At 43.1% G+C, this 13,882-nt stretch overlaps 1 protein-coding gene across 1 annotated transcript in view; it reads right to left on the bottom strand.

Annotated features, from left to right (window-relative positions):
- Window positions 1-13,440: 13,440 nt before the first annotated feature.
- Window positions 13,441-13,882, bottom strand: part of LOC103209346 (retinol dehydrogenase 16-like) — a gene marked incomplete at its 5' end in the record, with an annotated part of 1,613 nt that continues 1,171 nt past the window's right edge. Inside the window, one exon of the mRNA XM_007955167.1 lies at window positions 13,441-13,658. Coding sequence (XP_007953358.1) covers window positions 13,441-13,658 — 218 coding nt within the window. The remainder of the gene's footprint in view (window positions 13,659-13,882) is intronic.

Genomic DNA, 13,882 nt, shown 5'->3' on the forward strand with positions numbered 1-13,882 from the left:
TCATATTGCTCTTTGCCTAGTTTGTGACTGCTCTGATAGATGCCATTGGCTTTCCCAATGTCCAGGCTCTTCCCAGCCACCTCCCACATCCTCCTCACCTTCCCTATGCCCAGTGCTGTACTCTCTGAAGTCCACTCTAGTCTAAGTCTTAAAATTCAGAACTAATTTTGTCACAAATCAGTAAATGCATACAGGATGAAAAGAGCAGTGATTTATAAGGTAAATCACTGATTTATTGCAGTATCTGTCAAAAGGTTTACATTACTTGGAGACCTATGTCCTCTTTTTCACTAGGCTGGAATTGAACTAAGATGACTGAAGCATCTCCCATCTTCAATTGGCAAATAACCCAGGAATCTATAATACTTCCTCTGAATGCATTCTCTGTGGGGGCCATACCATACTTTCTAACCGAAAAACCAAACTCCCTGCCATTGAGTTGATTACAATTCATAGCGATCCCATTAGGTTTCCAAGGCTGTAAAGCTTTATGGAAGCAAACTGCTTCATCTTTCTCCCGCAGAGCAGTTGGTAGGTTTGAACTGCCAGCCTTCTGGTTAGCAGCCAAATGCCTTAGCCACTACACCACCAGACCTCCTGATAGTATACTTGTTCTTCTTGTTGTTGTTATATGCCGTTGAGTTGGACCCGACTCATAGTGACCCCTCCTTGGGTTCCCGAGGCAGTATCACTACAGAAGTAGATTGCCCCATCTTCCTTCCAAGGAGTGGCTGGTGGGTGTGAACTGCCAGCCTTCCGGTTAGCAGTCAAGTGCCTTAGCCACTATGCTACCGGAGCTCCCGATAGCATACTTAGAGGAGGATAAAATAAGTGAAGATATAGAGAGCTACAGTCTTGGGAAGCACTGGGTAATTCAAGAGAATTCCTCCACAGTACTTCCATAGAGATACCACCTTAGAAACGCAAGGAGGGGTCGCTGAGTCAGGAACAACTCAACAGCAGTGAGTGAGTGAGTGAGTGAATGGTACAGTAGGTGTTCAACAAAGATTAGCAGAATATAGACAACTGAGGATAAAGATGTGACTCTCACTTCATTACTGGGAGAGTATGGAGAGGATCTGGGCTTGGAACCTAAGGGAGGTCAGAGTTTGGAGGTGTGGTGGCTCTTACTGAAAGGATGTATATGAGGGTTCTGTGTTGGGCTGGGTTCTCTAGAGAAGCAAAACCAGTAAAGCTTAGAGAGAGAGAGAGAGAGAGAGAGAGAGAGAGAAATTTATCTTAGGAAAATGGCTCACACACTTATAGAAGCTGGCAAGTCCCAAGTTCTTGGATCAAATGTCAAGCTGGAGGCTTTTCCCGACTCACACAGCTGCAGGGGCTGATGAGCTCAAGGTTGGCAGGCAGTGTACTGGCTGTTGACTCCAACGAATGACGAATCCAAGATCTCCAGGCCAAATGGTGGATTGCTTGCTCACAGACAGCTGTAGGCAGCACAACAGAATCCCCATCCACAGACGAGTGTCTCTTTTCCCATGATGTCCATAAATATATTGGAAGCAGGCCACACCCCTAGGGAAACTCCCTTTCAGTGGATTGGCTGCTCAAAACATATACATCCGATCCCATCATAGGAATACCTCACATCACAACTGCTTAAACCACATAGAATTGTGGTCCAGCCAAGTTGACACACAGCTCCAACTATCACAGGCTCCAAGGAGGTTTCTGGTGAAGGCAAAAAGCTTGAATTCCTTCAGCAAGGAAATCTGGGACCATGTCAGTCACTTATGAATCTCTCTTTCTCTCTCTTCTTGTGTCTAATCCTTTGACCCTTGGCTACTTGAGAAATCCTGAAAAAGGAAAAATTGCCTTTCATCTCTGTGGGTGGAAGGGCTGGAGGATAATCCATCTTCTCTTTTCACCTCTCTCCACAGGTCATGCCACTCATTTCTTGACCTAAAGCCACCTAAATCTTCATCCCATGAATACCTGAAGTAAGGCTTGTTCATTGGACAAGGTAAAGTTTGTAACATTTATTTTAAGGCAAAAAAATAATCAGTGTAAAGTGATGTCAGTAAAATGGCAGAATGAGCACCTTCAAACTCTCATCTCTCCAATGAAACATAGAAAGATCAACCAAAAACTCTCAACTCCAAATATGTGAGAAGTCTGAAATTAGTCAAAGGTTTTTAGCAAGCAACAGAATGATGACTCAAGAAAAAAATGACTTCAAAAAGGTAAGGAAGCATTGTGGCTTTTTTATTTGACATTGCCCCACCCTCCCTGGCTTGGTGGTAGACTTGAAACCAGCAGCATACATGACCAATGTGGGACCTGCCTGGTCTTTTGTTCCAGAAGTAGCAGAGAAAACTTACTTGCAAATTACTGTGTATGTCTGTCCCACCCCATATGGGGGGCTGCCTGAAGGACTGACTACGCAAGACACTCTCTGTTTCCTCTAACTCAGAGTCCACTCAGGGTGGAAAAGATGAGGGCATTGTTGGAAATCATTGTAAGGTGATCAAAAAACTCGCAGTCATTTGAGCAAAACATTGAAACATTCAATATATCACTTTTGTGAAATTAGCACTTTCAAAGTGTCTGGGTAATTTAGAAACCCATATATATGCCCAGGACAGGACACATGCTCAGAAAAAAAAAACTGGGAAGATCCTAAGCTTTTATCATGGCTCATCTATAGCTTAGTGTAAGCAGAAAGTGAAGGCTGAACAGAATTGAAAATGACCTAACTGAGTATTAAAAGAGTATTATAGCACAAAGCCAATCCACAAAAACTGGGAAAGGTATTTTGTTTTGAAACTACAGGTGTTCAAGGAATCTCAGTCAAAACACTGGCTGAACACAAGCTAAGTCTTCAACAATCAAGAACAGCAAACACTGGGGAAGCCAGAGATATTTATTTGCAGACTTACCACAGTAATATATTTGAATGTCCAGTTTTCAACACCAAAAAAAAATTACAAAGGATACAACAAAACAGGAAAATACGGCCCATGGGGTGGGGGGAACAACAAGAAGCCATCCTTCTGTTGTTGGTGTTGTTATGTACCGTCAAGTCGGACCCGACTCATAGCGACCCCTCCTTAGGTTTCTGAGGCAGTATCACTACGGAAGTAGATTGCCCAACCTTCCTTCTGAGAAGTGGCTGGTGGGTTTGAACCACCAGCCTTCTGGTTAGCAGTCAAGTGCCCTAAGCACTATCCTACCAGAGCTCCTCTCCATAAGATTAGGAATAAGAAATGGATGCCTACATTTGTCACTTCTATTTAACCAGTACTAGAAGTTCTGGTTAGAGAATTAGGCGAGAAAAAGTAAATTAAATGATCCAAATTGAAATAAAACTATCGCTGTTCACAAATAACATAATCTTACATCTAGAAAAAACTCCAGAAGCCACACACACAAACACACACACATACACACATACACATACACACATACACAAGTGTTAGAACCAACAAACAAACTTAGCAAAGATTCAGGATACAAAACAAATGTAAAAATCAGTAATATTGCTATACAGTAGCAATGAAAAATCCAAGAAAAATTAAAATATTTCCATTTACAATAACATCAAAAGAATAAAATACTTAGTTATAAATTTAACCAGATTTCTACAGTGAAAAGTACAAAACATTGCTGAAAGAAATTAAAATAGGCCTAGACAAATGGAAGGAGCTCTGGTAGCATAGTGCCTAAAAGTACTTGATTGCTAACCAGAAGGCTGGTGGTTCAAACCCACCAGCCACTCCTCGGAAGGAAGGTTAGGCAACCTACTTCCGTAGTGATACTGCGTCGGAAACCCAAGGAGGGGTCGCTATGAGTCGGGTCCTACTCAATCGCACATAACAACAACAACAGACAAATGGAATGGAAGGAAGAGTGGGCAATCTACTTCCGTAGTGACACTGCCTCGGAAACCCAAGGACTGATTGCTGTGAGTCAGATCTGACTCGATGGCAGTGAGTTTGTTTTTTTTGGTTAGTTTTCTGACTGAGGTTGCTGCTGGTGGTGACAAGAAAAGGACTGTAGGTCAGTCACAACAAATATACCAGAAGCTTTGGAAAATCAGGAAAAAAAAAGGAAATATAACCAATACATTGTATCAGACTGGATCTGACCCTTAATGTCTCTGTTTTCTATTATGAGATTCCAATTTTCCCCTGAGAAAGCCTGCTCTTTTGCAAAGACAGATTTTGAGGAAACCAGTGCTGAACTTGATTCATAAGAGTCAACCAAGTCAGCATACTAATAATATAATTACCGAGAGGATTCTTTGTGACCGCTTATGCAAGAAGACAAACTTGGAAAGGCTGCTCTGGAGTCAGATGAGCACCCGCTGTGACACAGAGAAGGCTCACATTAATCAGTCTTCCAACTCTTGTCTGTCTGCATAGACTTCAGGGCCAACAGCACAGTTAAAGGGAACAATACCCAGCAACACCACCCTCAATGTGGTATTAATTGCAAGTTTGAGGGTGTTCCCCAAACATTATCATTGTTGTTGTTAGGTGCCGTTCAGCTGATTTTGACTCACAGCGACCGTATGCACAACAGAAAGAAACACTGCCCAGTCCTGCGCTGTCCTCACAATCACTGCCCTGCCTGAGCCCTCGTCACAGCCACTCTATCAGTCCATCTCATTGAGGGTCTTGCCCTTTTTTGCTGGCCCTAGCATTATATTCCTCTCTAGGGACTGATCTCTTTCTTCTGAGACCATGACCTAAGTACAAGAGAGTCTGGTCATTCTCGCTTCTAAGGAGCATTCTGGTTATACCTCCCCCAAGACAAATTTGTTTATTCCTCTAGAAGTCCATGGTACATTCAATATTCTTCACCAACATCACACTTCAAATGCATCAATTGTCATCTTCCTTATTCATTGTCCAGCTCTCACATGCGTATGAGGCTATTGAAAATACCACAGTTTGGGTCAGTTTTCAAAGTGACATCTTTGCTCTTAAACACTTTAAAGAGGTCTTTTGCAGTAGATTTGTCCAACACAATATGTTGTTTGATTTCTTAACTGCTGCTTCCATGGGTGTTGATTGTGGATCCAAGTAAAACGAAATCCTTGACAATTTCAATCTTTTCTCAATGTATCATGATGTTAGTTATTGGTCCAGTTATGAGGATTTTTGTTTACTTTATGTTGAGGTATAAGGAACTCTGGTGATGAATGGTGAAAGCATTCCATTGCTAAGCAAAACGTTGGCAGTTCAAACCCACCAGCCATTCTGTGGGAGAAAGATGAGGTGATCTGCTCCATAAAGATTTACAGACTTGGGAACTCTATGGGGGCAGTTCTACTCCATCTTATTTGGTCACTATGAGTCAGAATTGGCTTGACTGCATTGGGTTTAGGTTTGGTTGTTGTGGTAGTTAAAGTTGTGGGTCAACTTGGCTGGGCAGTAGTTTTGAGTAACTGGCAGCTAGATGTAGTTATTCCCCAACATGATATTGTAATCACCTCCATGGTGGAATCTGTGAGCAGCTAAGTAGTTGCCTTTGGCGTGTGGACTGCTTCCAGTATATAAGGAGAAGCTTTGAGGAAATTCCCTAGATTTTTGGCACATTTGGATAATGAGTGGCCTGCTGTGTTGTCTTCCGATGTTGGGATATTTTCTGGATTTGAACCAGTGGCCTGCTGTGTTTCCTGCTTATCTTGGGATTTTGCCATTTACTTGTTGATCTTGTGTCAGCCTCAATAGCCAGAAGCTGCGTGTGTCAGAAGAAGCCTTTAGGTTGCTCCAGTGAGCCTGGAATAAGAGGCAGAGCTGAAGCTCATCGACAAGGGTCTTCCACCCAGCCCCTATAGCTGGCACTCTGAACTCAGACTTCTAGCCTCCTAAACTGTAAGAGAATAAATTCCTGTTTTTAAAGCCATCCATTTGTAGTATGTCTGTTGCAGCAGCACTGGAGAACCAAGACAGTTATGCTGAGGTGTAACCCATACTGAGAGTTTTAGTCTCTGATCTTCATCAGTAGGTGCTTCAAGTCCTCTTCACCTTTAGCAAGCAAGGTTGTGTATGGAATCCTAATGTGGTGATTGGTCAGTTTTGCCATCTGCAAGGTTTAAAAAGAGCCCTCCCAGAGGTGGAAAGGGGGATCTCACTACCATCAAGAAAGATGAACCAGGAGTGGAGCATGTCCTTTGCACCTCCTTAATCCAGGACAGAGAGAAAGAGAGTGGGAGAGCTGTAACATTTTGCTGAGATGGCAGAGAGACAAAAACAGCAGAGGCAGCAGAAACAAGAGACTGGCATGAGACAGAGAGGTGAGCTTCCCAGCCCACAAGTGAGAAAACTGAGTGCCTTTGGGCAGGAGGCTTGCTGGGAGAGTGGAGTGCCTCGCTGGACACCTATTGGCAGATCTAAAAGAGCTTTGTAACACTTGCCTGAGTAGGGCAGAGGCTGAGACTAGAAAAAAAAGCATGCCTGTTGCATGACTGAGAAGAAGCTGTCCCCAATGAAGAACTGTATCCTGAGTCATTTCTGATCTTGAATTGTAAACTGTTAATTCCCTAATAAACCCAATAATTATGAGCATTGTCTGGGAGTCCTGTGTGGCCACTGCAATGAATTATCAAAGCCAGCAGAGAAGCAGAGAGTACCGTGAGAGTGATGGTTGGTGTCAGAATTGGTAAAAATTTCAGAGGGTAAAACCATGTCTGGCCTCTGCCTCATGGGAATCAGCCTTGAGTTGTTGATACTGATGGTTATTCTCTCTCACCTCATGAAGTTAGAGGAGGTCAGGTGAGAGGCCTCCCTCGTGCCCTTTTTGCAGTTCTTTTTGACAATGAACGTGACACCATTCTTCTTTAATTTGGAGCTCTGGTAGCATAGTGGCTAAGACACTTGCCTGCTAACCAGACGGCTAGCGGTTCAAACCCACCAGCCACTCCTCGGAAGGAAGGTTGGGCAATCCTACTTCCGTAGTGATACTGCCTCGGAAACCCAAGGAGGGGTCACTATGAGTCGGGGCCGACTCGACAGCACATAACAACAACACAACAACAACAGCATAGTAGACCATGTGATTGGTAGCTTCAAAATAGCCAATACCAGTCCATTTCAGCTCACTAATGCCCAAGATATCAATTTCTATGCACTCCATTTCATTAGGGAAAAAAAAAAAAAAAAAAACTTCCAGTTTTCTAGATTCATACTCTGTATATTCCACATTCCAATTATTAATGGATATTTGCAGCTGTTTCTTCTCATTTTGAGTCAAGCCACATCAGCAAATGAAGATCCAGAAAACTTTACTCCATCCACTCTATTTTGAGGAGGCAGCTCTTCCCCAGTTATATTTTGAGTACCTTCCAACCTGAGGGGCTCATCTTCTGGCACTATATCAGACAACGTTACCTTGCTATTCATAAGGTTTTCAGTGGCCAATTTTTTTTTCCGGAAATGGACCTGGTCACATTTTTCTTCCTAGTCTGGAAACTCTGATGATACCTGTCCACCATGGGTGACCCTGTTGTTATTTGAAATATGGGTGGCATAGTTTCCAGTGTCACAGCAACATGCAAGCCACTACCATAGGATAAACTGACAGATGAGTGGTTGAAACATCCTTAACTTCAATAAAAGGACTAGAAAAACTAACTGAAGGCTGTTATATTCATGGTCATGGTTTGTTACAGGGAATTAAAATCAGTCAAAGGAAGAAGCACAAAGGGCACTCCAGTCGAAATACCAAACACATAGCTCCCATTGTCTTCTCTCTTTAGAGACAGGGTGGATTAATGTCCTGTTGTGGTTATGTGACAACATGCACAGAGTATTGCCAACCTGGGAAGCTCATCTAAGCCATTGATGTCCAGAGTTATTACTGGGATTCAATCATATGCTGCCCACATGACTGACCTTTTCTCCAGCCCTCCTGGAGGTAAGGCTATAATATACCTTCAGTCTCCAGTTAAGTTCCCTCTGAAGGAATAACTGATGTTGTGTGGCCCAAAGCCCCCATGCTGTTAAATCATAATGTTAAACTGTCCAGTAGCCAATGCCCTCATGAACACAAAGACACTCCTATCACATAGGACATCCTAGGGACCTAGAAATCACCTTCCAGTAGCCAAAGGCAAAGGCCAAAATTCTCTTTGGGTAAGGTTAATTCTTTACTACATACTGCCTCATTCCAAAATTTATACAGTAGACACTTTGCCATCATACTGTCTTACAAATACATTTTTGTTTATGTTTATGATAAATTTATATTATTTCTATTTGAATCTTGATATTATTAGAATAGAGCTAGTTAACATAGAGGGAGTTACCTGCTTTCATCTTGACATGACCAATAGGGAGACGTGGAATTTTCACATAGGTTATAAATGTTTGGCATCATTCATTGCCAATGTCAATTACTTCATATATATCAAACATAATAACCACACAAAAACCCAAATAATGATTTTTTTCCAGGTTTTTGCTTTTGCGATTTTTTAAAAAGTACTGCCCTAACATGTATGTGCTGTAAAAATAGTTAGCAAGAGTTATGGATTGAATTGTGTCCCCCCTCAAAATATGTGTTGTATATAACCATAAGAACCTCTCCACCTATTGTTATAACCCTGTTTGGCAATAGGTTGTTTTTGTTACATTAATGAGACAGGATAAGTGTAAGATGAGTCTTATAAGTCAAACATTTTTTAGATATAAAACAGATTAAACAAGCAAGCAAGCAGAAATAGGTATAAGAAAGATTCCAAGACACACGGAGCTCTCCAAGAACCAGGAAGCAGATGCTAAGGAGACAAGGACCTTCTTCAAGAGCTGAGGGAGAGAGGAAGTCTTCCCCTAGAGTCAGCACTCTGAATTCAGACTTCAGTCTCCTAAACTGTGAGAAAATAAATACCTGTTTGTTAGAGCATCCACCGGTGATATTTCTGTTATAGCAGCACCAGATAACTAACAAGGAGCTCTGGTGGCGTAGTGCCTAAGGCACTTGACTGCTAACCAGAAGGCTGGCGGTCCAAACCCACCAGCCACTCCTCAGAAGGAAGGTTGGGCAATCTACCTCAGTAGTGATACTGCCTCAGAAACCCAAGGAGGGGTTGCTATGAGTCGGGTCTGACTCGATGGCACATAACAACAACAACAGATAACTAACACAACAGGGATTCAACTTGACACAATGATTGCCTTTATTTAATGTCTTATGAAATTTTCATGAACAGTACAAGAATAGTTGTTAAAAAACATGTGTTTAATATAAGTGGAATAAATTTTTATGAATGGAGTTTTCAACTACTTTCTTTATACTTCTACATGTGAATTAGTCTTTGTAATTGAAAATAGCTGTAAAGAAAATTGTATATTTTTGCAAATTTGTTCTTTCTTGGGAATGAATGTACATTTTTACCAAGTTTAAATGTAAAATTTGTTACAGCAACAAAATTACTGCAATTATAAAAGCTTTTTCTACTAAGTCCCATTCTCCTTTCAACTACATCCACACACCAAAAAAAAAAAAAAAAAAAAAAAATCAATTTTTATTTAGAAAGTGGGACCCACCTGAATAAAGTAATGTGCTCCATTTAAACTTTTGCTGTATGCATTTTCTAACTTAAGGAAGCTCCAATATTCTTGACCCATCAAAAACTGGGTAGCATTAATGATAAGTTTTTAAGAATCTCTTGTTATCTTATACCTTCCCTTGAATTTTGAATCTTTGGTCCTTCTACTTCACAGGTGTTCAATACTGCCTTCCTTCTTTGGCCTTCTCTCTTCTTCTGGTTGGCCACGAGCTACTTCTACTTTGGTGGTTGTGTCCTTGGAAAAGGGAGCAGGACCTTGCTAATTCTACCCAGTGTCTGACACCTGGATCCTTGGCTTGCATCCCACAAACTATTTCCTCATCTTCTTTGCTGCAATAGCTTCCTCCTTAGTTGATGAGATTGCATTTATCTTCCTGTAATTCTACTGTATTCATTTTCTGTTACTGCTGTAAGAATTGTCACACACTTAGTGGCATAAAACAATAGAAATTTATTATGTTAGACTTCTGAAGGTCAGATGTCTGACTCAGGCTTTACTAGGCTAAAATCAAGGTGTCGGCAGGGCTGCTTTCTGTTCTGGGGGTTCTAGGGAGAGTACATTTTCATGACTTTTCCAGCTTCAAGAGGCTACACTCCTTCCTTGGCTCTTGGCCCCTTCCTTGACTTTCAAAGAGGTAACAGAAAGTTGAACCTTCTCATGTCATATCACTCTGACCCCTCGTCTTCAGGCCTCTTTCCTTTATAGGGGCCATTGTGATTACACTGGGTCCATGTGGGTAATTCAAGATAATTTCCCAATTCTAAGGTGAAATGATAAGAAATCTTAATTCCATCTACCATCACTGTTCTCCTTTGCCAGGTAAGATAACATATTCATGAGCTCTAGGGACTAGGACGTGGACACCTTTGGATGGGGCCATCATTCTGCCTACCTCACCTACTTATATTGAATGACCTTTCAATGTCTGAGTGCAAACCCTCTCTCTTCCTCTACTTTCTAATTTCTAATGGTGCTAAATGATAACAAGAGATCACCCTTCAGAATATGTCCTCAGTCCCTTGCAATAAACACCAATCTACTAAATTAAGAAAGATGTATTTTTCTGCTTTACCATATAAATTCCTGAAGAGCAATGACAATGACTCTGTGTGTTCTGTTGTGCAGTATATATATTCTATAGTACATTGTAAATGCTCGATAAATATTGATAATGGGAGACAGTAAGTCTTGTTTATATGGGTAAGAAACTAAAATGCAAATACAGGTTTATTGCTTCTTCTATTGCAACTTTAGATTAAATTGAAACTTGTCAGTGCTTCTTGACAACTGGCACAAATATTATATCCAAATAAAATGCCTTTGGGCATTTCTTTGGGGAAAAGATGTCTCTTACACAAATAGGACAAAACAATAATGTGTTGTGGTAGCTAAGGTTGTGTGTCAACTTGGCTAGGCAGTGGTTTTGGGTGGCTAGGCAGCTGGATATAGTCAGTCCCCGTGATGAGACTGTTATCACCTCCAGGTGGAAACTGCTGTGAGCAGCTAAGTAGTTGCCTACAGGGTGTGGCCTGCTTCCAGTATATGTGGAGAAACTTTGCAAAAGGTCTCTAGCATTTTGGCACATTTTGGATCCTGCATTTGGCCAAGTCTTCATCTCCAATTCTTGGACTTGAACCAGTGTGACCTGCTGTGTCGTCTTCTGATCTTGAGATTGTTCCTGGTCTCAAACCAGGCCTCCTTTATTACCTGCCGATCTTGGGATTATGCCATTTTACCTCTTGACTCTGGGTTTGTTAGCCTCAGCAGCCAGTAGATGTGTGAGTCAGAAAGAAGCCTTTAGCTCCAGTATGCCAGGAACTAGAGGCAGAGCTGAAGCCCAAGGTCAAGAGGCCTTCACCCAGGCCCTAAAGCCTGCACTCTGAATTCAGACTTCCAGCCTCTTAAACTATAAGAGAATAAATTCCCGTTGGTTAAAACTTCCCACTTATGGTATTTCTGTTATAGCACCCCTAGACAACCAAGACATGCATCTTCACACACAGCTCCTTATTTGATCTTGCCTGCTGATTTCCCCTGACACCCAAACAGAGAGGTGCAATAATCATCCTACGGGTAAGGAAAATTAAGTAGACAGAAGACATGGATCTCGTTCATTTAATGAAATCTGAGAACATGGAAAATATCTAAAAATTGAGTGGTGGTGGGGTAAAGGGATTTCAAAATACAGCACCAATAACAAAGCAGAGTAGAAGCCATAGGTGATGAAAGAAGTCAGGAGAGGAGACCCTGGGGACAAGGAGGGGAAGTAGGGGCACAGAGCATTCTGATATGATCCTTAGTGAGCTGAGGTCCATCTAGATGGCATACACAGGCCTCAAGTTCCTTGAGCAGCTGGAGGCAAGATGTAGCACAGAGTCCTTTGCCCTGAGAGCGGATGAGATGTGAGAGGAGAGAGGGCTGAGGCCAGAACTTTAGGGAACACTTAGTACAAAGAGACAGGCCAGTTGAAAGAAGAAAGTAACTGTCAAAGATAAGAGGTCATCCAGGAAAGAAAATGAGGCAGAAAGATATGAGAGTGAGGTGCTGTGCCCTGGATTCCATAGTGTGCAGAGAGAGAATGATGCTGGGCCCAGGGTGGTTACTTGGAACAAATTTCAGCATCATACTCAGGAAACACAGTATAAACCTGGTTGCCAGGTCACCTTACAGACTGTAGAATTCCCAGGACCAAAATCTCCCTGACTAGAGATCAGACATTGAGTCAGGGCCCCAAAGATGCAGGAGAGAGAGCTGTGTCTCTACACACCACTGTCACAAAGACTGACCAGTCCCAAAATCAAGTGAAGGAGGTGTCACCTTGGAAGAGATCAGCAGGACTTGGGCATTCTGTACCAAAAGTGTTAGCAAGAAGGGTTCAGATCATGGACCCAGCCCTGAATCTGAAGTTACCTGAAGCCAGTGGAGGATGGAGGTGAGAAGTGGTGGAAGGAAAATCTCCCCTACTTCCCACCTGTACCCCCACCCCACCAGCCCAGCACCTCCAGATCTGGCTTGGGAGACATTTCCCAGACTGTTTGCCTCCAGGGGAAGTGAATGGGGCAAGCTAGGAAGAAAGAAGGCAGAGGCTGCCCCTCAAAGGTTGAGCAGGTATTCTGAGGGGCAGAGGCTCTTCCAGCTCTCGAGGAGACAGGTGAGATCCAGGGATTGCCTGGACCTGGAGAAGGATGCCTCGGTGCTGCTCCTACCCAGGTCTGGGCCTGACCTCCAGGAATGTTCTGCAGATGGCTGGCCAAGCAGTGCTCCCCTGGATCCAAACAACCAACATTAGAAAATGCAGTCTACACACTTGCAGGAGAGGGAGAGAGCTTTACAATCCCAACAGAGGACCCTCCTCCCAGGATTGGGATAGCCTCCTAATCTCAAGTGACAGGCCTCCCTGCTCAGTTGGGACCTGAAGAGCACAGGCAGGAAGTCTCCCTCCCTACCCACCATGCCCACAGCTATTTTCACAATAGGGGTGTCTTCACCTCTTCTAGGCCATTTCCACCCTGAAGAATGGTGAAAATAGCCCACATGCCACTGCAGATTCTGAGATGGACTGGAGGCAGAGCAGATGGGGGCTGGGCCGCCTCCCCTCTGCTCACACTCTCCCCAAGAATGTGCATTCTTCAGAGTGGTAGAAGGACCCATGAGACACAGATACTTCCGTGGCCACCCAAGACAATACAGCACGAGTAAATGCTATTGGGTCCTTATTCCTAAGTTGCAAATCTTAATGCTTTTCTACTAATATCCTGTAGTCCTGAAGTATGGCAGGAGTCGAAGGGTGTGAGTGTGTACCCAAGCTGCATAGAGAGCTCCCTCCCTCCACCCTATCTTCATCCCCCAACCTACCCTCCCTTATACAACACCTCAATGTACTCTACCATGCACCCCACTCCTGTCTTCATAGGCTCTTGGCAGGCCTTGGGGAGTTCAAGTAGATCATGGCATCCACCAGGGCAGTGGGCATGTAGCTCATTGGGAGGTAGAGAAGTTTGGCATCCCAGCCAGCCGAGTATCGGGTGCGCGGGTAGCAGGCAGTCAGAGCATGCTCCATGCAGTCTGTCACCAAGGACAAATCAGGCGAGCATTTCTTCTCCATTATGTCAGTCATTTTTATGTCTGTCCAGAATAAGAAGGATCCAGATTACAATCTGACCTCCCACCCCTCCCACCAGCTTTGGAAGAAAAGTGCCTAAGAATTCTATAGCCCTGAAGCCATCCTCTTAACTTACTACAACCATGTTGCCTTGACAAGCCCTTCCCTGCAGCAGTTGTTCCACATTGGGTCTCATCCTAAGAATATCTGGAGGGCATGAATGAAGGTCTGTGCTAACACTAGGAAC

The sequence above is a fragment of the Orycteropus afer genome, unplaced genomic scaffold (assembly GCF_000298275.1).
Source record: "Orycteropus afer afer isolate SDZICR_OR568_19922 unplaced genomic scaffold, OryAfe1.0 scaffold00490, whole genome shotgun sequence".
NCBI lineage: Eukaryota > Metazoa > Chordata > Mammalia > Tubulidentata > Orycteropodidae > Orycteropus > Orycteropus afer.